Raw genomic sequence first — 27,209 nt, forward strand, 5'->3', positions numbered from 1 at the left:
ACTCACTGCGACCAGGGGAAGTCCTCTATCAATGTCAATGTCTCGAATAAATTCGTAGTGCTGCACTTCAATTTAATGCGGAAAGAATAAACATTGTCTATATAAGATGATATACCCTGGTAGGCCGGAGACACATTGCAGACATCTAAAATTGACTACAAATTTGAAAAACCAGTCGATTGTTCTCATGAAACCTATATGATATTGTAGTCCCACGTTTATCATTTTCTGTTTAAATATTTGGATCATAATAACAAGCATATTGGGTAAGTTTGGCTCAGATATCTTGTTAAACAAATAAGTATTTCAGATTTGTTTATGCCATATAATCAACAGGCGATATCTCAACGATTGTGGCTTTCATGCAATCAGAAAATCCTCAATTATCCTTTCATTCTTCTTGTTGATAATATAATTTAAAATTGATTAGATTTGCTGTAGTCTCAAACATCACATCTATATCGATTACTTACTTTCACATTATTCGCACAACTTCACGATATCCCTTATATATCCCAACTATAATAAAAAAAAAACCACAGAGCTTTCGCCCAGTTAATTCTATAGATAAATAGCATCTGGCTAGAACGCTTTTAATAAGCTTAGCATTTTGTTTACAATAGTTTTGAAGTATTTTGGGATAATTACGTTTAGATATTGTTGTGCTCTTGGAGAAGAAAAAAATATGATTACCATTTAAAGTATTACAATATTTTAGAGTTTATAATTGTTGTAGCATTATGAAAGATCGTATACTATAATACAGTTAACTAAATAGAAATAATTACAGAATGTACTAAAACTTACGCTACAAATTAAATAACATAATTAACAATAATTACTTTAGTTGAATACATATATATATATATATATATAAATAGATATAGATATAGTTGTTGATTGATAAGCTGTCTAAAGAGCTTTTATTTATAATTGTATGAAGAATATTCCACTAAATTACACGATATTTTTAATTTAATTAACTTGCGTTGCACATTTTGCATATTTATTGTATTATTGTACATGGAGCACTTCTAAACTATTTTATTTTCCGTTGAATTCTCAGAGAGCTCTTAAAGCTACGCTTCTTGAATTTCTAGTGGCTATTTTACACCAGCTTACACTTAAAACTGTATCTCGATTTTGATGATTTCCTTTAATATGTTCAACTATAAGTTTTCTACACAACGATGGATAGAAGTCTAAACAAGTAAGAATGCTCGACTGGAATATACCCTGCACCCAACTGACATAATACAAATAACTTCTGGGTTTGTTATTCTAAATGAATGCAATTTTTACACCTGATCAATATTATGTGTAGACATATAGTCATTCAGTATAAGAGTGTTATAAATTGAGAATTATGGTTTTAATTGCTGAACTTGTCGGACAGACAGATGGCAAGATCGACTCGGGTGTTGATGCTGATCAAGAATATATATGCTTTATGTGTCGCAGATGCAGGGTATACAAAGATCTACACAGTTTTGTAAGCTAGTGTAATATTGAACCACAGCTGTTATTAGCCAGTTTTAGCTTTAGTTTAGAGCTGCTTATATTTTCACTGGTTTTGGTAAGACTGCAAATAGTTTGAGAGTACATCAGTGTATATATATATACATATATAGTTATGTGGTATATATATAGATATAGTATATTAAACTCAGCTAGAATAGTTGTATTTGTTAAGCGCCTGTTGACAATTGTGCGCATTTCTTGTTGCGAAAATGGGTTAAAAAGTGTGGGTATCTAAATCAGACTATAGTTACGGTTGGGTTTGTCATCTTGTTGCTGTTATACAACGGCTGATAATGATGTGCAACACCCGCCAAGCTACCGTTGCTGCTGCCATTGCTGTTGCTGTTGATGCTGTTGTTGTTACTGTTGTTGTTGCTGCTGCTGCCGCCATTGAGGAAACGCGCCTTGACGCCATTTTGTGACAATGGCAACGCTTCTCCAATAAGTGTTATTCGCACGGGCTTGCGTACCACAACAGCAGCAGGGGCAGCAGCAGCACCAGCTGGGGCAGTTGTGGGCGTGGCCGTCTCGACAGCCGCCTCCCAACCGATGGAGGCGCGACGCGGATATGCCGCGGCAGCCAACTGTTGATTGTAGTTGGTCAGCGTGGTCGAAATAATTGTGTGACGACGTGTCTGACTCAAAGCACGACAATTGTTGTTGTTGTTGTTGTGATTATTGTTGTTGTTGTGGTTGCCATTACATGGCTGCTGTGGCTGCTGCTGGTGGTGTATTATTGTTGTTGCCGCCACGGTGGAATCGTTGCAATGATGCAAGTGGAGCGTCGGAAAGTGCGTGGTATAACTGGTATATTCAGGCTTACTTCTGTCCGGCCAGGTGAGAAAAATGCAAATAACAGATTAAAACACATTCAATTTGAAGTCAGTTTTGTGTGTGAGTTTGTTGATTAGTGTTTCTTTTGATTAGTGGCTACTTATTGATTGTGCAACATGGGCGTAGTCACGTTGAGGGGGCAATTTACCCATTGCCAAGTATTAGTAGTAGTTAGATATCTTGAAAAAAAGTTGAGAAAATTCCGCTTCCAACTCTGATAAGTTTAATGTAAAGTTTACGAATTTGTTACACTTTTTTTTCGTTATTAAAAAAAAATTAAATTTCATTTCCAGTTGCGTTTATCAATCGTTAAAGTTCCAGTTCCGGTTAAGACTTGACATGCTATGAATATCTCTATATATATTTCAGTCCTATGATATTTAATTAATATAATATTCGAGAGGTTTTCAAATGAAAGCTTTGCTGATTAGTCGAAAAATATGATTTAAAATAAGTTATTTTCGTCATTTTGCTGATTTCTGCTAAATATCTTTGTAAGTCAAAAGTTTAGACTTGTTCCCTTTTGCTCCCCCGCCTGACTACGCCCATGATTGTGGTTAGTATAATTGTTACCTGGAGACTCTATTTAATTGCCGCATGCAATTAAAACAGTTCACAAACAGTGTTAATTGTCAGGCAATAAGTTTCTAATGCTTACAGCTAAGAGTCTTAATTTGTTTTTTATTTTTTTCTTTTTAGTTGTATTTAAATATTTTTGTTAGTTATTTGATACAGTTAAAGCTTTGGTTCGAGTTTAAACGAATTCAGGTGCAGTAGTTACAGTTATCCAAACAGTTATTATAACTTAGGTGTAGTATACATAAGAGATTGATCGCACACAGCACTATAATGGCCAATATGAAATCACAAAATAGTACCTGTTGCTCCCCAAACTGTAGTCTATATAAGGCAGCATGTATATGTATGGGTTATTTAGATTGTGTGTGTGTGTGTGTGTGTGAGTGGGTGATATATATATATATATATAGAAAAGTGATTAAATTAAAGCGAAAAAACACAGCTACAAATAGTTAACCAACGGACACAAACTGCACTTGGAGAAAAACGCAGTTCAACTTGAAAATTGTTGCTGTAGTTCAACTAGAATATGCAGTGTCTTTAAACTGCGAGTTTAGTTTCTGCTTAGGGTTTTCTCCAAGTGTAGGTGAGTGCTGCAACTGGTGTTGGTGCTGCTGCTGCTGCTGCTGCTTTTGTGGCTGCTACTTGTTGTTGCAAGTTGGCCAAATTAGGCCGCAGCTATTACAATTTGCGGCCATTAACGTCAAGTTGAAAAAGTGGCCAACTGATTTGCATGCCGCCGTTGGCCAATAAAGCCAGCGGCGCATGAAACCAGCTGACAGCTGTAGCTGCCACAAATCAACAGCAATATCAGCGGCAGCAGCAGCAGCAACAAGCCACAAACGGCGTTTTGTATTAGTTTTGTACATGGTTAGAAAAAAAAAATAATCATAACAACAAATTTGCATTGAAGATGAACGTTTGCCTACCTGGACAAACCCTCCGCACCAATGGCAAGTGGACGTGTCTGTGAAAGTGGAATCGCGCTCAGTTAGTCACACATATCAAATATATATATATATCTATACTATATCTTCATATATAGTTTTGGTTTATGGCAACTTACTCGCTCCGTTTGGGTGGCCATGCTGATGCACTCCTTGTTGACAAGGTTTGCCACGTTGCCGTCAGCTGGCATCGCTTGGCGCTTCTCCGCCTCGAGCTGCTCGATAAGATCTCGCTGCAGGCGTATGGTGCGATCACGATCATCCACTTGACCCTGATTGCCAAAAATAAAAACACACACACACAAAAACCAAAATGACCAAATTGTTTTTCGAGCAGCTTTTTGCAAAAAAAGGCTAGCTAAATGATATATTCATATGTTCACAAACTAAGCCAGAGAGCATTGTTTTTGTTTTTTTATTAAGTTATAGACACTAAAAAAAGTTGCATAAATATATATATATGTAGCTAGGCTATCAATCAACAACGTACACCATCAAGCTCTAAAGTCCGAAGTCAATTGCTGACAATATTTTGAATATTTTCATGTATTTGCATTGTTTGATTTTGTTTTTGGATTAGTAAAGTTGCGATCAAAATCGAAATATAATAAATAAATGATCTTGGGTTTGTTCTTACTGAAACATTCAAATAAACAACTGATGATTAAACCAAAAATAGAAACCATAAATAAATGAATATATATATTTTTATATAAATACTTCGCATATAAAAATATTGATGACCCTTTCGGAATTTAGAGCTTGATTTTCACAAACAACAGCTAAATATTTGTTTTTGCTTTGAGTGTGTTTTTTTGTGTTCTAGCTAAAAAAGATTAAGATAAAGTTAAAGTGCGTGTTTGAATTTAGATTCTCAGAGAATACAACAATTATATATATTTATATATGTATATAGAGAGAGAGAGGAAAAAAGTGTATACTGTTTATAGTAAGCATAAAAATGGTCTGTTTTTTGTATGTTGCATGCTTAGTGGAAAGTATCTTTAATTTACAACTAGTGGCAAACAACAGCAAATAGTATTATATTGATAAGAAGAAAACTCTTTTGAAATCATTTATCCTGTTCAGTGACTGCTTTGTATATATTGTAACTGTTTTGATAAGAAAGCGAAAGTGAGTTGAATTTTGTTGTTTTGTTTTTTTGGGTACTCTCAGACTGAGTTTTTGATACGCCTCTAAACGAGCAAACGAAATGCAAAAAAACGTGCAAATACCTGAAGGTAAACAACCTGTCTACGTAGATCGGATAGCTCCTGCAAGGGATCCTCCGTTGTCGATGATGTCAGGCTGGCCAAATCGATGTCATTCAACTGCTTGCTATCCAGGCCACAGGCGGCAAACAACTGCATATTATCATTCTCGAAGGGATTCAGCGTCTCCGTCTGCAAGGATGAAAGGACGAGGCGAGAATAATGAATGAGACGACGTTGCCACTGCATCATTTATCATTTATCAGTTGGAGTTTTGTTTGGGGGCATGGTGGAAAATCAAAGGAAATAAAAACCTACCCGCTTTGTATCAAAATCAGCCTCCTGTGCCGTGCGATTGTGATGTGAGTTTAGATTGAGTATGAGTTGCGTATGAGTGAGTGTATGGCGTGTGTGGCAAATGGCATGTGGCATGTGGCATGTGCAAAAGAAAATCGAATAAGCAAAATAAAGAAATAAAAAACATGTTGAAGAATGTTGCAAGTCGGACTCAACCGACTGCTTTATACTCTGAGCCCAGTTAAATACAAAATAAAAACAATTGGTAAATAAACTGAGGCAACAGTATTACAACGGAATCAGAGTTAGAAATTGCTAGTCGAGGTAGTTCGACTGGGATATACCCTGCACTCAGCTGCTAAAGACATAGTTTGTCTAATCTGATTCTATTTATTAATAATATGTCTGGTTATATTATTATATATCAATTGTATTATAACTTTATATAACTTTACAATTGTGTCTTTTGTTGCTATCGATTTGTATCGATATTCGCAAAACAGGAGCAATTATCGATAAAATGATTTACACTTGATCTGGCTACGAAAACGTAGATTCATAATTAAAGTCATCTCGAAAAGTCTCTGAGATAATCTATAAAACATATATAGTTAATGGGTTCAGAGTCACTTCCTTTTGCCTGTTACACAATTTAATTAAACGATTATAAACCTAATAATGTCCTTACGTACCTCCTGAAGGATGCGACGTAGTCGCAACAGCTGCTTCTTGAACTGCAGCACATCCTGAATCATGGCATTCCTGAAGGACTTGTCATACAACATCAGATCGTCCGATGAGCTGTGCAGCTCTGCGTTGCTGCCACCCGGACGCTGACCAGTTGTGCGCCTCGAACCGGACGACGTGGCTGATTGGTGCTTCTGCTGTTGCTGCTGCTGTTGGCGTCGCTGCAGACTCGATGTGGAGGAGGCGGTTGAAGCACGCGAGGCGGCTGTGCTGCGCTTGCGACTGGAGGAGGCGCCGCTGTGTGTCGAACGCAAACTGTTGTCGGACTCGTTGCCAGCCTGATCCTGCAACCGAGAGCGATTCAGCAGGCGTGTGGCGCGTGCAGGCAGCTTGGCGCTAAACGGAGGCAAGAATAGAGACAGAGATATTAGCATTACTGCATTACTGGCTTGCTGCAAGCAGTCAGCTGCAACCTGAGATATGTGGCATTGGCAGCAGGCGCACTGCTCGCCATAAAACCGGGCACATAGTGGTAATGAGGCTGGGTAACGCCCTGAGGAGAACTGTTCCTGGGACGCGCTTGCTGTCCGGTTAGAAATACATTCTGTGAGGTCTTGAGATCTGTGCGAACGCGACGCGCACAACTGGGCGATGAGGCAGCCACTCCGGCCGAGGAGTTAGCTGCACTGGTGGACATGTTGTTGTGGCGACTGCAGCCATCGAAAACTCTGAACTGAAGTGAAACTGCGAGGACGATGACGATGACACAATCGGGACATGCGCACTAAACGACAAACAGCTGAGTGGAGAATTTGTAGACTTTTTCCCCAAAGCGGCATTTTTTTTTGCTTTTCATTTATTTTCTTTTCAATTATTTAACGCCATTAATTAACCAGGTGCGTCGTATGAAAGTGAAATGGCATCCATTGATTGGCTGCCTAACCTTGCCCCCCGTCTAGCTCACAATAAGGGGCAATTAGTTGCATGCTGGGAAGCTGCTCCACTCAGCGTCTTAAAAGTCGGTTACGTGGTGGAAATAAATCCACAATGGCATGGATATATATATATATATATACTGTTCGCTTGGTGAAAGTCAACTGTTGCGTGTTGCAGCAGACAAGGGATGCCATAGCCACTGGGGGGAGGCATGGGGGTGGGGCATGTGTTGTGTGTGTGTGGAGCAACAACAAGTCTTAGACATGCGCGTTGTTAAGCATTTCACGGTATAATTTATACAAACAAAGTATTGAATATTCGTAAGACACAAAGCAACCAAATGCCCAATAAATAATTTAGTCAAACAAAACGCGAGCAGTAACAAACAACAAATCCCGATTTAAACATACCCTGTTTGTTAATTTATTTACTGTCAAATTTATCAAAATTTGTTGATATATAATTATGGGATTAATAATTTTTAAGCTGAGCGGCTGTTACACATTATGATACGATATTATATGAGTCACTTCATGATACCAATTTTGAACAGTTTAAATCGCTGCAGGGTATTAAAAGGTAGCTTGCAGCAACACAAATGTAAACCACACTCGTAGATTTTGTCTTTGGGCATAATAATAATTGCTTTTTATTGTTATTGTTATTTTTATTTTTTGAACTTATATGTTAGGTTCCAGGTCGCATCACAGGTAAATAGCTGAAGTCTTATGGCCAATTGGCACGCTAAACACAATTCGCAGTATGCAGAGAGCAATAGTCGCAAATTGTTAACATTTTATTTGACTTTCACATCACACTTAATTAGTTTGAGTTTAAGAAACAAAACGAAAAGCAAAAGTGCTACGTAATTGCTTCAGAAAACTGGAGCAAACACATGCTCGAAGCCAAGCGAAAATTGCGTTTAATGGTTTTCCATTGGCGGTTAAGTATGACAGACCTGTAAGCATGCATAGAAGCATACAATAAACATACTTTCAACTCTATTATGATCTTTATCATTTCACATTTTAATGACAAGAACTTGGTCACTTTGGGTGCTGTAGAAAGTCTGAGAACTAGTCTAACTTGAGTTAGGCTGATGAAGATGTGATTATTTTAATATGAAAAGTTCCCAAAGACCCGAGGAATAACCACTTACAGACTGCCAAAAATGAATCGATTTAAGGGTGTTTCCTTCATTGTTTGAACTCTAGAATTATGCTTTATTTAATGTGGGAAACAAGATTTCAACTCAAAATTCATGTAAGTGAGTTCTACTCAAAAATGGAGTTTGTGGAGTGGTCTAAGCTGTCAAATGTCATAATTTGATCAAACTTCAACCAATTTTCAAAAGCAAGTCAAGTTAAGACCTCTTGAATAACACTGCATTTAATGTTAAAAGCGCGATTCGAGCTCGATTTCCATGTAAGAACTATAGCCAGAATAAGTATTCGGGGGAAGGGTCAAATTCACAGCTTTAACTTTGCCAAAACAAGACTCATGGATTGAGATTTAGATTAAGACGGATCTAAACTTACCAATCCAACAATTCTTTCAAAATTCAGCTCATTTTCAAAAGCAAGGTCTTTTTATTCATGGTTTGACCTCCAGAAGAATGCTACTTATAAATCTAGAAACATGATATCGGCGCAAATGTAAGCCATAAAAATGGCATGTTCTGTCTGACTACCAACTAGACTCGACTATATAAGGCATACTCTCTCTCTATAATTATAGGAAATATGGTTGCAGCTGGTGTTGAAGGCCTGCAAGTTTTGCAGCAGCACATTTAGTTAACTTGGCTTTCATATGCAAATCTTGGCCAAACCAAAGACAAACACTCATAATTCGCACGCTGGGTTGGATTGCAGTATGTGGATATAGCGTATATATATATATGTATATATATCTGCCTTATATGGTACTTGAGTATGCAGAAATCAACTGTGAAAGAGACGCGCTGAAATCAAAACAATGCCGAGCACTTTGCACAACTGCAAACAGCACCGGAAACTTGAAACCTGTACAAACATAGATACATATGTAAGATATGTATGCATTTATTTATGGGCATCCACATAAAAGAGCTGATATATATATGTATATATATATATGTGTGTGTGGACGACAAAACGTTCATTATTGCAACAGTTGCAGCATTAAAACAGCTAATGGACTTGCTGGAATTATCGTGGAGTTGAAGAGTGGCTTAGGCTCAACTATTTGTTTGTTGCTGCTGATGATTGTGGAGCCAACATTGTGGCAGCTCCAATGCCAGCGGGTCGAGTGTTGTCTCCCTGCCTGTCTATCTGTCGCCAGTGGGCTATTGCAACCTGCATACAGCCTGCAAACGGCAACAGCAACAGCAACAGCAACCGCAACCTGCAACAGTTAACTGATGATGACAAGCAATCACAATTTACAATCAGTTGCAGAGGCGACGACAAGCTCGAGCCGAGTCTAACGGCACTTATCAATTTTGTATGGTGAAACCTCATTTGTCATAGCCAAACGGAAGTGCACACAAAACAGGGGCAAACTCCAAGATCGAGACGGAAGGCGGGGGGAGGCGGAACAGGTAGCAAAGGGCGCTTCATTAGAGACGCTGCGATGATTGGGAGACTGGCAAAAGGTGATGATGGTAATAGTAATAACCATAAAGGTAAGATAAAGCATACACAACAAACTCACACACACACACATACACACACACACACACAACACACACACAAATCTGCGCTGAGAATCGGAATCCGGTGTGCTGTTGTTGTTGTTGTGTGTATCGTGTAGCGTGTGGCTTGTGCATATAACTTGTGGCATGCCAGCAAAGTTTTGTCTGCGCAGCTAAAGATGATGATGACGAAGATCAACGTTGCCTGCCAGACAGAGGAAGAGGCGGCAATGACGACAGACAGACAGACAGACGGGGAGACAGACAGACAGACAGACGGGGAGACAGACTGGCAGGCAGGTAGATAGCTAGATTGGTAGCTACGTATCTGTATCTGTAGCTTTAGCCTTAGTCGTATTTGCACTCAATGCCACACACTCAAAGAAATAGTTTAGTTTATAACAGAACACAGAAATATGGAATTCCTTTAGCCACATTCGACATTTCTTAGCATATCCAACATATTTTAAACATAATAAATATTTGTGGAATTGTCTTACAAGTCAGCATAGCAATTCTAAGAAATATTTTACAATCGGAGCAAATATGTTCGGAATTTAGACAGTCTGAAAAAAAAACTTTAGAATGTGTTTTATGGTTTATTGAAAATATATTGCATTGAACATTTCTTTAAGTAGAGTTCTTCTTCATTTAAATGTTGAGATGCTAAAAGAGTTTGTCGAATGAAGTTGGGCAAACGAATGTGAGACTTAAAAGGACGAATCTTCAATCCCATCAGGTATATTTATTCTTAATCAGTATAAACAGCCGAGTCGATATATCCAACTCCGAGCTGATCTCAGAGACTATAAGAGTTAGGCACTTGTACCTTAAAATAAATGTTCTTTTATGTCATATCCAGATGAAGTTAGGGCTCAGTATTGATCAGCTCTAAATATTTTATCATCAAAAAGTATTTATATATTGAGCAAAAAGTATTTATATATATAAAATCAGCAAGCCAACTATGTATTTAACAGCTGGGTATCTGCTAGTCGAGCTCACCCAACTATATCATTTTAGCTTGTTTCTGGAAGAGGAATTTGTAAAAAATACACTCCCAGTTTTTGTCAGTGTAGCTTGTGGTCAACGGTCGGGCATTCTGTTGAATTATGCATGTCTAGAGCGGAGACCTCTCTAAGTACTGACAGGCACTTAGAGGCCCATTTCAGTGGCCACAGATGGATTGCTCGAGCAACTCAGCTCAGCACCACTGAAGCAAGGCTGAACTTGAAGCGTCAACTGGCTTCAGCTTCAGGCCATAAATGGAGCTCAGTTTACATGGCAGCTCATTTTGTTGCCGCTGTTGTTGCCGCTGTTGTTGCTGTTGTTGTTGCTGTTGTTGTTGCAATTGTTGTTACGTTTATGGGCATCAAATTCCAAGCGATTTTCATGGCAACAACACAAAAAAGAAGAAGAATGCATTTGCATGTGACACACTTTTATTTCTTCTTCTATTGTCTTCCGTTGCATATCAAGTGACGCAAATGAGATTAGGGGGAGGGAGGGGAGGTGTGGCAGTGGCGGAAATCGGCACCCACTTGAGATTTCGGGCTTATGTCTGAGCATTCCGCAATTTTTGGTAATATTTAAATATTTTTCGTTTTTCGGTTTTCGGGTTTTTTGTTGTTAAACTCACATTTTGACCAAACCAGTTGAGAGTTTACTTTTTGTTGTTGTTGTTGTCGACTCTTCCCTTTCTTTTTGGATTTTTTTTTCTTGCTTTCGGCTTTTTTGGAATGTTATTTAATATATTTTCTGCACAACAAAGTTCACACAAAAAGCATTGACACTTGTGCCTGCGGCGCGTCTTTATAATAAACGTTGCCTGTTTGTTGTTAGTGTTGCTGTTGCTGTTGCTATTGATGTTGCTGTTGTTGTTGCTGTTGTTGTGTTTGTTGCTGGTATTTGTGGCATGGAAAAGGCAACAGTGCGTATCGACGGCGACGGCGTTAGCGAGGGCGGTCTATTCGGTCACTGGCTTTTGTTTAACTTTTTGTTTCTATTTTTACTCTTTTTTTTTACTCTTTTTTTTGTGGGTGGCTTTTGATTATTAACAAGCGCAATTAACTTGGCTCGGTGGGGTTAAGCAACTCAAACACTTGCAACACACTCAACACTCAACACTGAACACAACACGGCGTGTTGATTAGCCAGTCAGGCAGTATTATTATACGAATATTCTATTAAACTAATGCTCGCAGAGTAAGTCAATCAGTTACCCACGCAACAACTGAAACAACTCGTTTTAAAGCGAGGCGAACGCTTTGAGATCTTGTTTAATACTAAAGTTGCCGCTGAAGTTGGCAGCGAGCAGCAAGTCAAGGCTGTGCACAACGAACTGGGAATGAAACAGCGCACAGTGGGCCAAAAACTATTAGCAAGCGATTCAATTTATATCTGTTGTCAAATCGATATGATAATAATTTGGTTACGGAAAGTGTAAATTGGTGCTTTGACTTTTAAGGTACAGCAGCAGTCCAGTAAAGGCAAAAGTTTAAAAAAAACTAATTTATATGTATACCAAAAACTGTATATATCTATATAGGTTTTCGTTCTAATTTAGGTCTGTTCAGTCGGTAAACTTTCTGTTCAGTTTTCGGGAAACTTAAAGATCAATTGTGATTTAAATTCAAGTATTTCTTCTTAAATATTCTCCGAGAATATAATAATTTTCTATATATTGCTGTGTATATATATATTTTTAGCAGTATCTATTTATTTATAAATTCAAACTTCTCTTTAACTCTTAAAGTTTTCGTATAAGCAATTTATTCCCAGGTCTATTCTCAAATTATATAAAGTTCTCAGAGCAATGAATTATTTATTTTCTTATTCAATTTATTTTCTTACTTCAATTTATTTATTTTCACCAACTGTGAATAGATTTATTTTTAGAGTTGCAAATAGTTTGAGGCTCGCTAAGTGTCTAATATAAATAGTTCCTATTTCGTTTAGTTGATTATCCTGCATTAAGCATTCATCACAAATATGTATTTGTTGTCATTCACAATCATAATCATAGCATAATCAATACTCATTACGACATTCATTCATATTCATATTCATGCAGTATTCCAAGTATCTTTTTATGGGTGCCTTGCACCACGCTCCACGCTATTGATTTTGTTCCAATGTGCAAGTGTTTCGATTCCAAAAATGTTGCAGCCACAGCAACAATAAAAACCAAACAGCGATAAGAATGTTATGGAATGGAGTTGTTATTGATGTTATTGTTGTTGTTGTTTTGGAGCTTTGTGTGTGGCACTGCCGTTAGAATAGAAAGCTTTCGAGTCGCCACTGATAGGCGATAGTTTATTGAGCCATCACATTTGAGCCCAGATTAATGAAGATCGCAAATGCCCCAAGATGTTGGCCCACAGCTGACTCAGCACTTACATTTTTTTTGCAGACTTGTCTGCCTCAGTGAGTCATTGTGGCCCATAAATAGGCACTTGTGGCTGCTGCCCCAAGGTTGAAGCACAATCATGTAGGCCTCATTGTGCAAATGTTGCATATGAGTATGGTTTCTCAAACGATTAAAAGATTTGCCGATTGTCCGCAGTTGTGTGACAGACACTGTGGGCTGCTGCTGCCTGCACTGAGAGAAAACCAGTTGGAATTCTACTAGACTAACAATATCTGTTTCTCTTCTCCAATCTTAATGAACTGTTTACAGTTGATCAGCAGCGTCTGCTAAACTAGAGCTTATATTTCCAATTTGAAGTCTTTAGTTCTTTATGATCTTTAAGATCAGCTTGTTTATATAGATATACTTGCCTTAACTAGAAGAAGAAGCAGCATCCTAGGGTCGCATGTTTTGAATTGCAAAGACATAGAAGACCTGAACCCAACAAAGATCCTCACATTCTTGCGGGAGTTGGGGCTGATGGAAGAGCTATAGGCTCAGAAGGGGGCACAATAGATCAATCAGCTTCCCCCTAATAATAATAATATAGATATACTTTATGCTTCACTCTGCCTGTTGCACACGGTTCTAAAACTTCTCTTGAGCCATTTTCAATTAGCAAAATCCTCAAAGCAGAGCATTAAATTTTTATGAGTTCGTTTAAATCTTCTACTTTCTGATTCTAGGTGGGCTGCAACATGTAGCATGTTTTTTGCTGCGTGTAGTTATAGACGCAGTTTGTTGGACACAATTTATGGGTACATTGACCAATTCGACGTGTGTACAAAAATGCATAAGTGTGTACATACATATGTTGGTTTATGAAAGGCAATCCCGTGGAGCATGCGTATAAAACCACGACTAAATGCAGTTCGCGGAGGCCAGCGGCATTTTGCAGTTATTTTATATGCCTCGTTGCTGTTGTTGTTGCTGGCTTTTCCAGCTAGCAGCAGGTCCGGAACAGGTTCACATGGGCAGACAATTGATTTTTCCTTGCCAATGCAATAAAAACAAAATGGTAAAAAAAAAACACTGTTTTCAACTTTTGGCTGGAACAAGAAACGGCTTTTTTCGCAACGACAACATTGTGGTTGTTGCTGTTGCTGTTGTTGCTGCTGCTGCTGCTGCTGATGTCGTGCTGTTGCCGGTTGTTGTTGCTGTTGTTGTCGTGGTTGCCATGACAAAAGAATGCGGCACTCGCCATCAAGTCTCAGTGCAAAGTCAAAATGTTATCTTAACTACGACCACGATTTGGCCAGACCAAGTCAACTAGACCCCCAACTAGACCCCAGACCCGTACCCGATCAGGCTCGCTTTGCAAATGCCAAGTGCCGTTGCCATTTTGGCTATAAAACCTCAGCAGTTGCCAACCACATCCCCCACTCTGCCTCCCCCCTTTTGGACAAACCCTTGAACATGGTTTCGTGGTAACAGGCGCTTAAACATTGCAATTGGTAACGGCAATGGGAATTTCTGTTGGCCATGCCAAATGGAACGACCTTTTGGCTAAAACAAAACGACCAGACCAGACCAGACAGACAGATAGATGGATGGATAGATGGAGAGAGAGAAAAAGCCAATAAACAACAAAATACTTTTAAGTTTCAACCTGTCTGTCTCTCTATCTCTCTATCTGGCTGTCTGGCTGTCTGTCTAATTTTGGGCTAATTTCAATTTGCAATCCACAGCGTGGATGTGGCAAAGGCGTCCATCCAATTCCAAATCTCTGAGCTGGCAAATGCCAATTGCTTAACACTACAAGTGCCGAGAGTTGTGAGAAAATAAGCTGATGATAAAGAAATATCTAAGATTTCCAGTAAACAAATTGTATCTAGATACAAATCTTATCACAATAAAAAACGGCTAATCTAAATATCTAGCAATAAATCGTATCTCTGTTGCAACATTGTGGTTCAGTTTAAATTTTATGACAAGTAAATAAGATAAAAGTGATAAGATTTGTATCTAGATACTTAGCTGTGCCCAGCTGCAACTGCATCTTAGATTGCACTGCCCATAAAGCATGTAGCTATTTACATAGTTGATAGTTGAGGTATTTATAGGGGAGAGGAAATATATAATTAAGATGAGCAAGTTTTTGAATAGAACAAAAGAAACTTTGAACATGGCAGAATGTATACCTTAGCCAGTAGAAGATGTTGTATGCTGGGGCAACATGTAATCCGCTCTAAAGATATAGCAATCCTAAGCACGACAGATATATCCAAAAAACAGCCTATTCAAATCGATCAGCCTTGGTAAATGTGTATAAATATTTAAAGTATTTGCTGCGATTAGTTTTTTGAACAGCAAAAATTCAATTTTGAATGATATCAGTTTATTTTTGGCTCAAGCACTCGAGACTTGAACTCTTGAGAAAACATTAGTTTGGGCAAAGAAATCCAAGGGTCTTTCGGGTGTTAAATAAAAGTAAAGAAACCGGCAAAAAGAGCGAGAAAGAGAGAGACTGGTGGAGAGTGAAAGAGAGAGCAAATGGTTGCATTGCTGATTGATTAGGCAGAAGTTGTTGTATTACTTTCGAGTGGTGCTGGGTGTGTTGCAGGGACTGCGCCAAGATTGCAACTGCCAATTGCTGGCCATGTGCCAGTTGACTTAATAAAAAACCAAAACCAAAGAAAATAAGGCGAATATCAAAGGAAAAGTCAAAAGCAGGCCGCTGCATTTGGGCATATTGGCAAGTTGCCCGATTTCAGCCAGCCAATTCAATTAGTTTTGGTAATGGAAAAAAAATGGAAAAGTCGAGGTGTGGCCACATCCAATTTGGGAGACAACTCACCTGATGCGCTCCCTGGGACTGGGTGCAGAGCGTTGCATTCGCACGCGAAGCAGACTGTTGAGCTCCTTCATCACGTCGCTGCCCTTGCACTCCAGCTGGGCGAGCAGCTCCGCTTCGGTCTCGGCCTGATCCGCTTCCAGGTCGGCGCCCAACTTGTGCAGATCGGAGCCACTGCGACTGCGCACGGACAGCGTACGATCGATGGAATCCACACTGCTATTCATATCAAAGTCCATCATGAGATCATCGGAGCAGATGGACTCACAGGGCGAGAGCGTGTCCAAGGACTCGGCACTCTCGAGGACAGCTCGTCGCACTGCAGCCGGCGTTCGCAGGCTCAACTCGATGGCCTGCTGTAGGGCTGTGCGTGCCTTGGACTGACTCTTCAGGGATCGCAGTGATCCGGTCTGGGTGTTGTGAGTGTGTGTCTCCATTAGGGTGGGCGTATCGGTGGCAAGATCGGGTGCCTCACTGTTGCACAGCAACGCCGGCTGATCGGCAATCTCGTCATCGATCAGATTGCCATAATCCGAGCCGAGCGAAAGCGAGTGGGAGGCGTGTGTGGGCGTACCGGGGGAATGGGGACTGTGACTGGCCATATCGAGTTCCAGTTCCAGCAACGGCGATATATCATCAATGTCCACCTCATTGTTATCCTTCTGCTGCAACTCCGCATTCAACTTGTGCTTCTTGAGCTTGCCACCCGCCTCCTCGGACTCCATCTCCTCGGTGCTGCTGACCAAGCTGTCTGTTGGCGAGGTCTCGTCATCCAAGAGCAGACAGCTGCTGTTTGCCAGCGCCAATTCGGCAAACTTTGATTCGTTGAGCGCATTGTTGAAGGAGCGGGGACGCTCCAAGGGCAATTGATCGACGACAGCCTCTCGATTGTCCACAATGTGCATGTTGAGCAAGTGTTCCGGATCGGTGGCCACATAGCCGCTGCTGCTGCTGCTGCTCGGCTTTGGTGTCGCTTCCGTCATTGAAGCTGCGTGGAAGAGAGATGAGATTGTAGTTAGAATGGTGCGATAAAATAGGGTTTGCAATTGCAGAGGTTTTGAAAGGACTTCCTGTTTTGGTGAAGAATGGTTTAGTCTAAAGTTGAGTGAGTTATTGTAGACTAGGATCAGTTGCTTTGCGGCGGAATATTTGACTTCATCCTTTTGATAGTTACAAGAAAATTATCTGTTAAATTTTGTTTGAGCTTAGCTCTAAGTCGAGGGTATTCAGTAATATTTGTAGTTCGATCTTCTAACTACTTTGTGATCTTGGCTTTAATATGTTTTATATACCATAATCAATGAATTAATCTATTCGGATAGCTTCCTTAATTACAATTAGTCTTGTTAATTGATCCTCTAGTTCTTTCTAATCAAGATATAATAGTCTAAGCCGAGTCTGTTCGAGTTAGATTGAAGAGATGTCCTCTTGCTGAGAGCAATCTTAGAAAAAGGACGACTTTCTATTCTTCTCTAATCATAGACGAAGAATAACCATATTTAAGTCGGGAGTTGGAGTATACTCCTCACTATCTGCTCCTCCTGTTGCTGTTCTCTCAAAGCTTACGTTTATCCTATAAGTATACCCTTTACTACCTTCATCTCCCACCTCTCTCCACAATTCGCTTCTCTTAAATCTTCCAGCTTTACTTACAAATTGTGCTAAATTGCATTTCCGTGTTGATCAAGCTGATGTCATCCATGCCCAGGGACATGTCCTCCTCCTTGTCCTCCGCTTTGGTAGTCGCTTGAGTGTCGCTGCTGGTGATGCTCATGCTACTGCAATCCTTGGCGGCCAAGGATTCGCCCGCCTGGCAGCGCCAGGACATGGACGACGATTGGCTGTGACTCTGCTGTTTGGCACTCTTCTCGGAGGTGGACGAGTCCAGATACAACTTCTCCTCGTCCACACTCTCGCTATCATCGGAGCCACTGGGCTTGGGTGGAGTCTCCGGTGTTTCCTGATCGTGTCCAGCCGTCGCCTGTCGTCGCTCGTAGCTCTCCCGGCTGAGCACCGTATTGGAACGCACTAATCCCAGCAGCGGCAACTGAGCCGTCTGGCTGTTATCCGTGGGCAACTTGGGCAGCGCCAGTGTCTCCACAAAAGAGTTCGACTCACTGGACAGTGGATCATCCACGTCGCGCACCTCGAATGTATGCCGTCCACTCATCACCATCTGCAGATTCCTCGGGCGACTGCGACTGCGTTTTGAGCTGGACGCACTGCCTCCCGAGCTGCTGCCCGAATCCACAGCCATATCCATGCTGGCAATGCCCGAATCGGCGCTAATCTCCCGACTGCCCGAGAAACCCCGACGTGTCGAATTGTTTGTGATCTGCTTGACGCTCTTCTGATCCAACTGTCGACTGGGTTGCACATGGATCGAGGTCAACGGATGTGGCCTTGCAGCAGTCGGAATATCCTTGGCCCGAGCACCGGTGTTGTTGTGTGCCGGAACTGGCGATTGTACGCTGCTGCTGGGAGTTGTGGGTGTTGTCGCCGTAAGACTAATGGCCACCGGATACTCCGGCCGAGGCAGACTAACCGTTTGCAACGTAAACTTGGCAAAGCTGGCGGGCGCAGCACGCGGCGTGGGACGAACGCTGGAGGAGAAGAACAAGCAGGCAAACAGTTATTAATTAGGTATATATATATATATATATATATATATATATATATATACAGATATGGTATATATAGTATATTCGGAGAGAAATGCTGTTCTAAATTTAAGTACAACTGGAAGAAACTTCTCAAGGCTTCTTTCTTTCCCTGTCAAGTAGAATAGGGTTTCTGGATACTCTTAATTTGAGTCTTCAAGTTTAGATATAGATTGCAGATTAAGTCTAGAGTCTATATTTAGAGTTCCAGAAAAAAGCATTCAATTTTAAGGTATTCTAAATCTTCAATCAATCTTTGAACTTTAACTTTAATCTATTTTCAAACTTTATCTTTAACTTTATTTTACTTTAGGAAGAGATTGAAGATAAAGTTTGGGAATAGATTGAAGATAAAGTTTAGGAATAGATTGAAGATAAAGTTGAAGGATAGATTGAAGATAAAGTTGAAGGACAGATTGGTTTCAAGATAATTTAAGTTTAGATTCTAGACAACAGATCAAGCACTCAAATTTATAATATGCTTAAGCAGATTAACATGAAAGTTATACTTAAAAGAAGTTTGAATGATTTAAGAGCAGTCTTCTCCAATGGATGGGTATATTTTTGTTTTGGTTTACTCACATGACATTCGCATGCATGTTGGCCAGATTGTTGTAGTTGTAGCGGTGTCGGTTGGCAATCGTTGCCGTTGCTGTTGCTGTTGCTGTTGCCGCCGTGTTCGCCTCATCGGCAATCTCGCCAAAGAACTGGCGGCGCTGATACTCGATGGTTGTGTTCTGGTTCAGATTGAACGTCAGCTGCTTTGGCTGCGCTATTTTCGGCTCCCCATCAATTGTGCGACCTGTGTGTGCGCTCTTCGAGCGACGCTTCACTGTACGTGCAGCGAAATGGAGCAGAAAGCAGCGGGGCAGCGGTGGCAGAGGGGCAGAAGTCAGAGTGAGAGATGTCATTGAGAGATGTGTCAAAGAGTTGCTGGCATTTCTTCAATGCCCTTGGGCATAATAAACTTCTGGCAATGTGTGAAAGAGACTTCTACAACCTCATAAAATAAATATGTATGCATTGTTGATTGAATGAATCGAGTTATTATATATATATATATAAATATATATACCACTGTCTGTTTATCTATTCATCTTTTTAGTTGGCACTCGAACTCGCATCGAATCTTGTCTAATCTCAGCAATTATTAGCTTCAATCTGTTCTTAACACTTGAGCAATAATATATTATTATTTATTATTATAGATCTACTATAATTCATAGCTTATATAATAACTATTGCACTTCTTTTCGATGATACAATATAAAGCAGCTATCACATTAACCAGCTAACATTATCTGACCACATTATCTAATAGCTCTCAGAGGTACTTTTGAATACCCTAAGACGTCTAAGACTGCACAGAGTATATATATTTATATTCTTGATCGAGTCGATATATCTATATTCGTCTGTCTATCTGCTTCTAGGCAAGATTGGATTACTAAGTGAGTAAATTCTGTTCCCTTCATGGCTCCCGTTGGGTTACTTTATCTATGACTAAGAGCAAGTAAATAAGATTCTTTGTCTGCAAAGGGTATTTAACCTTCGGCACTCCACATTTAATTGCGTTTTTGTCATTCGCTTTCCGGCTACTTACAATTGCTCACCAGTCCCTGACCAGTTGTTGTGGTGCCATTGTTGCCATTGTTGTTGTTGTTGTTGGGGTTGTTGTTCTGAGCATTTGCTGCCGACTCCTCGGAGTCTTCGCTGCCACTGGTTGTGGTTGTTGTTGTTAGGCTTGTGGATGCGGGGCGTGGCACGAGCGCGCCACGATAGCCAAAACGCTTGCCAGCCGCACCTGTACGATTGTTGCTCGTATTTGTTGTTGTTGTTGTTGTTGTCTTGGTAGCGGCAACGCCCACTTTCTCAAAGTGTATGGGGGGCGCTAGGGAGGAGGAGAGAGAGAAAGAGAAGTGGGAGTGAGGCGTGGGTGTCATTTTGAGTCGTTATTGAAGACAAGGGCAAATTGCCACAAATTAAAAAGCCATAACGATAACCAATTAGAGAGAGCTCCTTTTGCTCCTTGTGTTCCTTTTGCTCCTTGTGCTTTCTTTACTGCTCATAATCATTAGACTTACCCGCATTGCCATTGTCGTCCTTTGTGTCTGTTTGGGTCTTGCCTCCTTCCAGCAGTTTCTTGAACTTTTTGGGCGTACCGTTGAGCTTCTTGCGAAAGCCAAAGGACATCGCTGTGCCTTTGGTATGGAGCTGCTCCTGCTGCTCCCGCTCGGTCAGCTCCTGTGGCGGACCATTGCCATTGTGACGTCGATGCGACTTCCCACCATGCTTCTTGCTCTCCGTCTGACCCTGTGGTTGAGTGGTTGGTTGGTTGGGTAGTTGCAGTAGCGGGTTAGGCAAACGATTAAAATGTGATAGCGAAAAATGGGTCAACAGATGAGCGCACAATGCGATGAGCTGGATGAGCACAAATGAGCCTGAGCCTCACTCGAACAATACAGAACAAATACATGCTGCATAGTGGGTGGTGGGTGCAGTGGGTAGGTGGGTGGGTGGTTATTGGGTGCAGTGTTTATTCATATGCAAATCTAGATATCTACCACAAAAGCATCAAAACTAAAACGAAAAACTACTACAAATACAAATTAGTCAACGCGGCTGCTGCACAAAACTATCCAACAGATACATGTAACTACACTGTGCGAAAAACACACGTTCTTCCTCGAGACAAGTCGGACAAGCAGAAAGCTGGGCCTATTTTGAGGCCCAATTTAGTTTTTGTATTTGATAAGATTTTATTCTTCAATTTGTTGAAGATTTATGTTCATTTTTGTTATTTAATTTTTGTCTTAAATCAAGAAAGTTGTTCTTATTTCAAGCACTTGCTTTGGACTTTATTTTGACTTCCCTTTTTTAATTGTGCTTTTTTGAGTAGATTTAGTTTTTTAATTTATGAAAGATTTGTCTTTAATTCTATGCTAAGCAATCTTTTTCTTAAGTTGATCTTATTTTTAATTAAAGCTCTTTCGTTTATTTATAACTTTTCGGACTTCGTTTTATCTTGGCACAAATTTTTCAGCTTTGACAGCACTGTTTTTTCGTGAAGTTTTTTCTGAATAAATCGAGAATAATCTTTTTTTCAAGAACAGAAATTTCTAATTGATTTCTTCTTGTTTTAAGAGCAATAACAAAAGACAGAAATAAATGGCGACTTGGAACGTAACATTTTCGCACAGTGTACTCTATATAGCAGCATGTGTATCCTTTGTGGCACTATCTTTACCATAATGACTGCCTCAACTTCCGCGTCAACTGCTGCGTCCTCCTCAACTGTGGATCTGTCGCTGTTGTGTTGCTGTTGCTGCTGTTGCTGTTGTTGCTGCTGTTGTTGCTGCTGTTGTTGCTGCTGGTGTTGCTCCTGCGATTGCTTGTGCGATTGTTGCAACTCGTGCTCGATGGCTTCAACTTCGGCTGCGTTGGCCTCCTCGTGTGCGGCTAATGTGACGACGACGAGGTTGTCGCATTCATCCATGTTGCACGTCGGCTGCGTGGAGGCACTCGCTCTGTTCGCGAGTCTCCTCCGTTGACGTATGGGGCAGCGCTATTTGTAATCTGCACGGTCGCCGTTTTGTTGAATGCCACCAAAAAATAATCCGTTGCAATTTGCGATTGTTTCTTCAACTGCGTTGAGTTTAATGCAATTTTCATTACACAGCTGCGCACAAATTACGACATTTAAACTGCGTCTGCTGCCTGCCACTGAATCTGGAGGCAAGCAAATATAGTTATACCTATAGAAAAAGCTCACACACACACACACACTCGAATACACACACACACACTCTGTAATATATATATATATATGTATTGCCACCCACCCAAAGCCGTGAGTACGCCGACTTTTTTGAAGGTCCTTGGAAAAGTATTCGATGCGGAAAATAAATTTCACAATTGCTGCACTATTCAATTGCCACAGCTGCCACACACTGCCTCAAAGTATGCAATTCACTATTCTGATTCGAGTTTTTCTTGCTTTTCTTTTCTTCTGTTTCTTTGGCAAATTTTCTTTTTTATGTTTTGCTTTTGTTGGGAGATTTTTTCACTTGTGAAACATCAGCACACGGAAAATTGAATGCGTTTGCTGAAAATTCTGGCAAGCTGTGGATTGCTCGATTGAGTGTATGCCTTGAGAGTGGCAGCGAACATGCGCACAACCACCAAACGCCGGAACAAGTGTTTTGCCGCAGTTAAAATTGAGGGTGGTTTCCCATGTGGCGCCATCTAGCGTTCGTGTGTGCTTGTGCACAGGGTGTGCTTGGTTTAATAACTAGGTCTGTGCTTGTGAACGGTTTATTAACGGTTTTTTGAAATGGGTGCAGAGGAGACTTAAAGCAAGGAAGTATGCAAAGAAAGGGTGTGCGTGACTAGCAGATACTCTGTATTCAGATTGAATATATTCAGATATACATATATCAAGCAATATAAAGGAAATAAAAGTCAGTTTTAATTCAAACTCTAAGAATTTATGCATTTTATATTCTAAATAATTGAAAGAAATTTATTTTTATCTTTTAAATATGTTACTCAAAAGTATGCATTTTACTTTACAAATCATTCAAAGCATTTATTAAATTTGAAATGTGTTTCTTATTATATGAATTTTATATTCCAGGTTTTTCTGACTATTGCAGAAATTCTATATTTTAGATTCCCAAGTCATGAAAAATCAGAAGTAATTGTAAGTAAAAGTTCTTTCATTCTGAATGATGAATGATTAAATTATTGTGATTTTTTCATAAGGGCAATGATAAGAAAATCCTGAAGCATTTATTCATTTATCTTCATAAAAAATAACCATTAAAATTTCTGAAAAATGTGAAATTTCGCAAAAATTGAAGTTAATTTGTACTAGAGGAACAAACAAAGCTGTGCAAAAAAGTTAAATGGGTGAGTTTGGCAGAGGTTAGTTGATTAGAACATTTCGAAAGGAAAACGAAAGGAATTTTTGGTACCACTTTTTGCACGCAGGCTACTCCTAACTTTATGATGGCTATGATTATTATATGAGATTGGTATTACAGATCGAGTCATAATCGTAAACGAAGGAGGAGCACTCACCTGGAGGAGTTGTTCCTGCTGCTGTTGTTGCTGCTGCTGTTGGAAGTGTTCATTTTCATGTTCATAGTCGGAATCGTTATCGCTGAAGCTATTAATCGGCTGCCAGATGGATGTGTCATGTGTGATGAAGCCACTCCAGTTGCTCTGCTGGCCCTGTGAAGGAGTTACGAGTGGCACTTGATGATACTCGGCCAGTGTCTGGGCAAGTTCCTGCAGCAAAAAGTCCTGGCAAGTGGCAAAAGTGGCTTTGTCGTCGTAGTCGTTGTTGTTATTGATGTTCTTGCTGCTGTTGTTGTTGCCTGTCAACGTATTGCCAATAATATCATCCACATTCACATCCGCATCCACATGGGCATCCAAATGATTATAGACAGACTCAATGTGCAACACAGCAGTTGCTTGCCTCGCCTCCTCGTGCTCCTCTGTGTCTGTGTCTGTGTCCTTTGCGTGGCTGCGGCTTATGTGGTAATAAAATGGCTGCTCTGCTGTTGCGGCTATATATTCATTACTCGCTGTCAGCCGTTGCCATATTTTGTGGGCCTGGGCCAAATCTTGGTGGGACAGCGCCAATGTCAGCACAGATTGATGATGTTCCGCCGCCAAACTGTTGCAGCTACCCAGTGCCGCCGACTGCCGGGACACACACTTGCCCATGGAGGCGTCTCGATGCCGTCTGCATTAGCCGATTTCGATTCGTTTCTACATTTTGATATCCATTTGCAGTTTCCTTATTGCTCTACACCCACCCAGAGATACTTTGCACGTAATCCGCTCCTGACTGCTCGCCTTTGATCTGTTTGTCTGCTGCAGTTGCTCCGCTCGCAGCACTTGCCACACACTTGCCACCCTTGCCACACACTTGCCGGCTGAAAATTAGTTATAAGCGCATGAGTGACTGGCTTATCATATTAGTGTTAGGCGGCTTGACAGCCAATGCAGCATATTGATATGCTGGCAACGTTGCTGACACTGCTGTTAACCGCCAACAGCTGTCTACACTTGCAGAAATTGCGAGGCAGCTAATGAAAGTCAATAAAAGACTAGCACAAATTGCAAAAAGTTTATGGCATAAATAACATAAATAACAAATAATTTACGCTGAACAATATTTAATAGTAATTTGAAGTTTCAATTGGGTTCATTGAAGTCAGATTATTGGTGTCAGATTAGAAATCGCATTTAATTTATAACTATTATCGGAAGCAGTTTGACAACCTGATCAAACCAGAACTGAAACTGCAATCGAAATTCATACATTGAAATCTAGAACTGGCAGCAAAAACAACACACGAATCAGCTGACTTAGATAGATAGATATATAGTGGAATTCATTAAGGGATATTGTGGTGCTTCTGTAGCTGATCTAAAGAACGCCAATGATTTCAGAGATTTTGATAAAGTCAATTAAGATAAGCTTGTAAACAAAATAGAGCACGGATATATCTAAAGTATCTCATAAGAGAACGAATATATCTAAAGCATCTCATAAGAGAACGGGTATATCTAAAGTATCTGATAAGAGAACGGATGTATCTAAAGCATCTCATAAGAGATCGGATATAACGGGCCAAGGACCTTTTCTTCAATGCGTTAAAAACTTTCCCACAACATTATAATATGCTCTAGAAAGGTCTTACGAAGGATATGCTACAATCAGCGATCTGTGTTAAAGCTGAACCCGAAAACAAAACTGGAATCTATACAAAATTTGTTCAAAAAGTGCGGAACACTCTCAAACTGTAATCAATATTGAGCTGCGCTCGATGTTTTTGCCAAATGTGCTGCTGTTTTTCCTTTTTCCTTTTTCTTTTTCTTTTTTCTATTTTCTATTTCCTATTTTTTTGCGTAATGCAAAAAGCGAGCTGCTCTTTGTCGATGCAGAAAGCGAGGCAACACGTTTTTTATTAAATTTTATTAGAGTGGCGCATGCAGCGTGCAGCAAGCAGCAAGCAGCTCCCAGAAGCGCGCCACAAAAACAGCAACAGCACAAAATACACACAGAGAAATACACACACACACACAGAGAGATGGAGAGATTGTGTTAGGGTTAGGGGCATTTGGCAAATGCAAGCAGATGCCTTTGGGAGAACGCATCCTGATCCCGGCTGCTAGCTTTATGGCGCATTTGCCGCATAACAAAATTTACACCCACAACACTCGCTCTATGTGTGTGTGTGTGTCTATTGGTGCTGTTGCAGTTGCACTATTTATGCCTGCTTATGTCGTTTGGCTTACTCACATTTGCCACGCGGCTTTGTGCTGCATAAATTTCAGTGGCACACCCCTTGCATACCCTGCACCCATCACTAAAAACGGGGGCATGCTGCAGTTCTGCGTATTTAGGCAACAGGCTAAAAAAAAGTTGGGCTTAAATATTAAACAGACATTTGTCAAAACTGAACTGAAACTGATTTTAAATAGTTTACAACTTTATGTACATGGTTTCAGTTTTAGATTAATAACAGATTTAATTCTGTGAATACGATTTTAATTTAATTTAATTCCAAAATAACTCGACTGAGAGACTGAGACCAAAAGTCAAATCTTTACTTATCATAAGTCAAACATGTCTTCGATAGTCCAATTAACATATCTTTTTGCATGTCTATATATGATTACCAAGATTATATCATAGTCTTTATATATGTATATATATATATATATACAAGTGAACGTGTCTTTTGTCACCTTTAAAGAGCAGTAAAAAATAAAACAAAACTGGCAAGTTTTGCTTTGGCAGTTTGGTCACGTTTAAAACTTAACTTTGTTTTACTAATATTTCATAGAGTTTGCTTTATGGACTACACTTTGTGCTACTAGAATAATAATAGTGCTACGAGAATAATAATGTTAATAATAAGAATAAGAATATAATAAAATATATTCCACGATTTTTGTTCGATTTAAAATACCATTAAATAAATTTTATCTGAACTTATATTCCAAATTTCAAGTCGCTAACTCTTTTAGTCTCTGAAATCATCTGTCTAAATTGACTTGACTGTTCATGCTGATCAAGAATATATATACTAGAGTCATAGATGATCATTTCATTATACACATTTTATTCATTTAAAGCTTTTCAAAAATCAATTAATTATTAATTGCAAATATCAAATATTTGTTTATTTATTTCTCACATCTCTAACTTTGTCAAAACTGAACCGATTTTGAAAAGCTATACCTTTTTGATCACGTTTAGATCTCTTTATGAGAATAACACATTTTATATTTCAAAAACTCTTTAATTATTGTCGAATATTGACAGTTACTTAGGGCATCTGTTAGTCGTGCATTGTCGTCTCGCTCCGACTTTAGTTGTTTGTGCGCTGCTTTAATGACTGACCCGCTGCACCACTGCATAGCTGATGCACTGCCACACTGCCACGCCCCCTCACCGCCTCACACCGCACCGCCTTTACACATCCCCAACGAGTACGTGTCCCTTTTGTGTTAAGTGCCGCGTTTTTATTTGGTGCGTTCTTCTACTATTCAACATAATGAGGCAATTCTGTTCGCCTCGCAGTGGCAATTGCAACACACACACAGTTGCACAGCGCACACAGTTAGCAGGGTTCGCC

General features: G+C 40.0%; 1 protein-coding gene across 13 annotated transcripts; it reads right to left on the reverse strand.

Moving 5' to 3' along the window:
* Positions 1–866: 866 nt before the first annotated feature.
* LOC6556913 (serine-rich adhesin for platelets) lies at positions 867–24,481 on the reverse strand. Of its 13 annotated transcripts, none has more exons than XM_032737492.2 (13): positions 23,629–24,481; positions 20,631–20,859; positions 20,150–20,437; positions 19,129–19,378; positions 17,540–18,489; positions 15,890–16,874; positions 6,082–6,472; positions 5,117–5,284; positions 4,001–4,153; positions 3,864–3,901; positions 3,234–3,255; positions 2,929–2,937; positions 2,316–2,346 (listed from the first exon to the last, which is right to left on the reverse strand). In XM_032737492.2, exons 1-13 carry the CDS (start codon positions 24,280–24,282, stop codon positions 2,341–2,343), a joined length of 4,143 nt encoding a protein of 1,380 aa, XP_032593383.2. In that variant the 5' UTR covers positions 24,283–24,481; the 3' UTR covers positions 2,316–2,340. The 13 variants fall into 13 exon arrangements, 12 of the variants coding, with proteins under 12 accessions (XP_043071392.1, XP_032593661.2, XP_032593349.2 ...); XR_006246703.1 differs by lacking the exon at positions 23,629–24,481 and adding exons at positions 21,794–22,275; positions 22,389–22,628 and having other exon boundaries at positions 2,321–2,346; positions 2,929–3,255; positions 5,132–5,284; XM_032737770.2 differs by lacking the exons at positions 2,929–2,937; positions 3,234–3,255; positions 23,629–24,481 and adding exons at positions 21,794–22,275; positions 22,389–22,597 and having other exon boundaries at positions 868–2,346; positions 5,132–5,284.
* Between the last annotated feature and the right edge of the window lie 2,728 nt (positions 24,482–27,209).

Source organism: Drosophila grimshawi, unplaced genomic scaffold (genome assembly GCF_018153295.1).
Source record: "Drosophila grimshawi isolate 15287-2541.00 unplaced genomic scaffold, ASM1815329v1 contig_44, whole genome shotgun sequence".
Taxonomy (NCBI): domain Eukaryota; kingdom Metazoa; phylum Arthropoda; class Insecta; order Diptera; family Drosophilidae; genus Drosophila; species Drosophila grimshawi.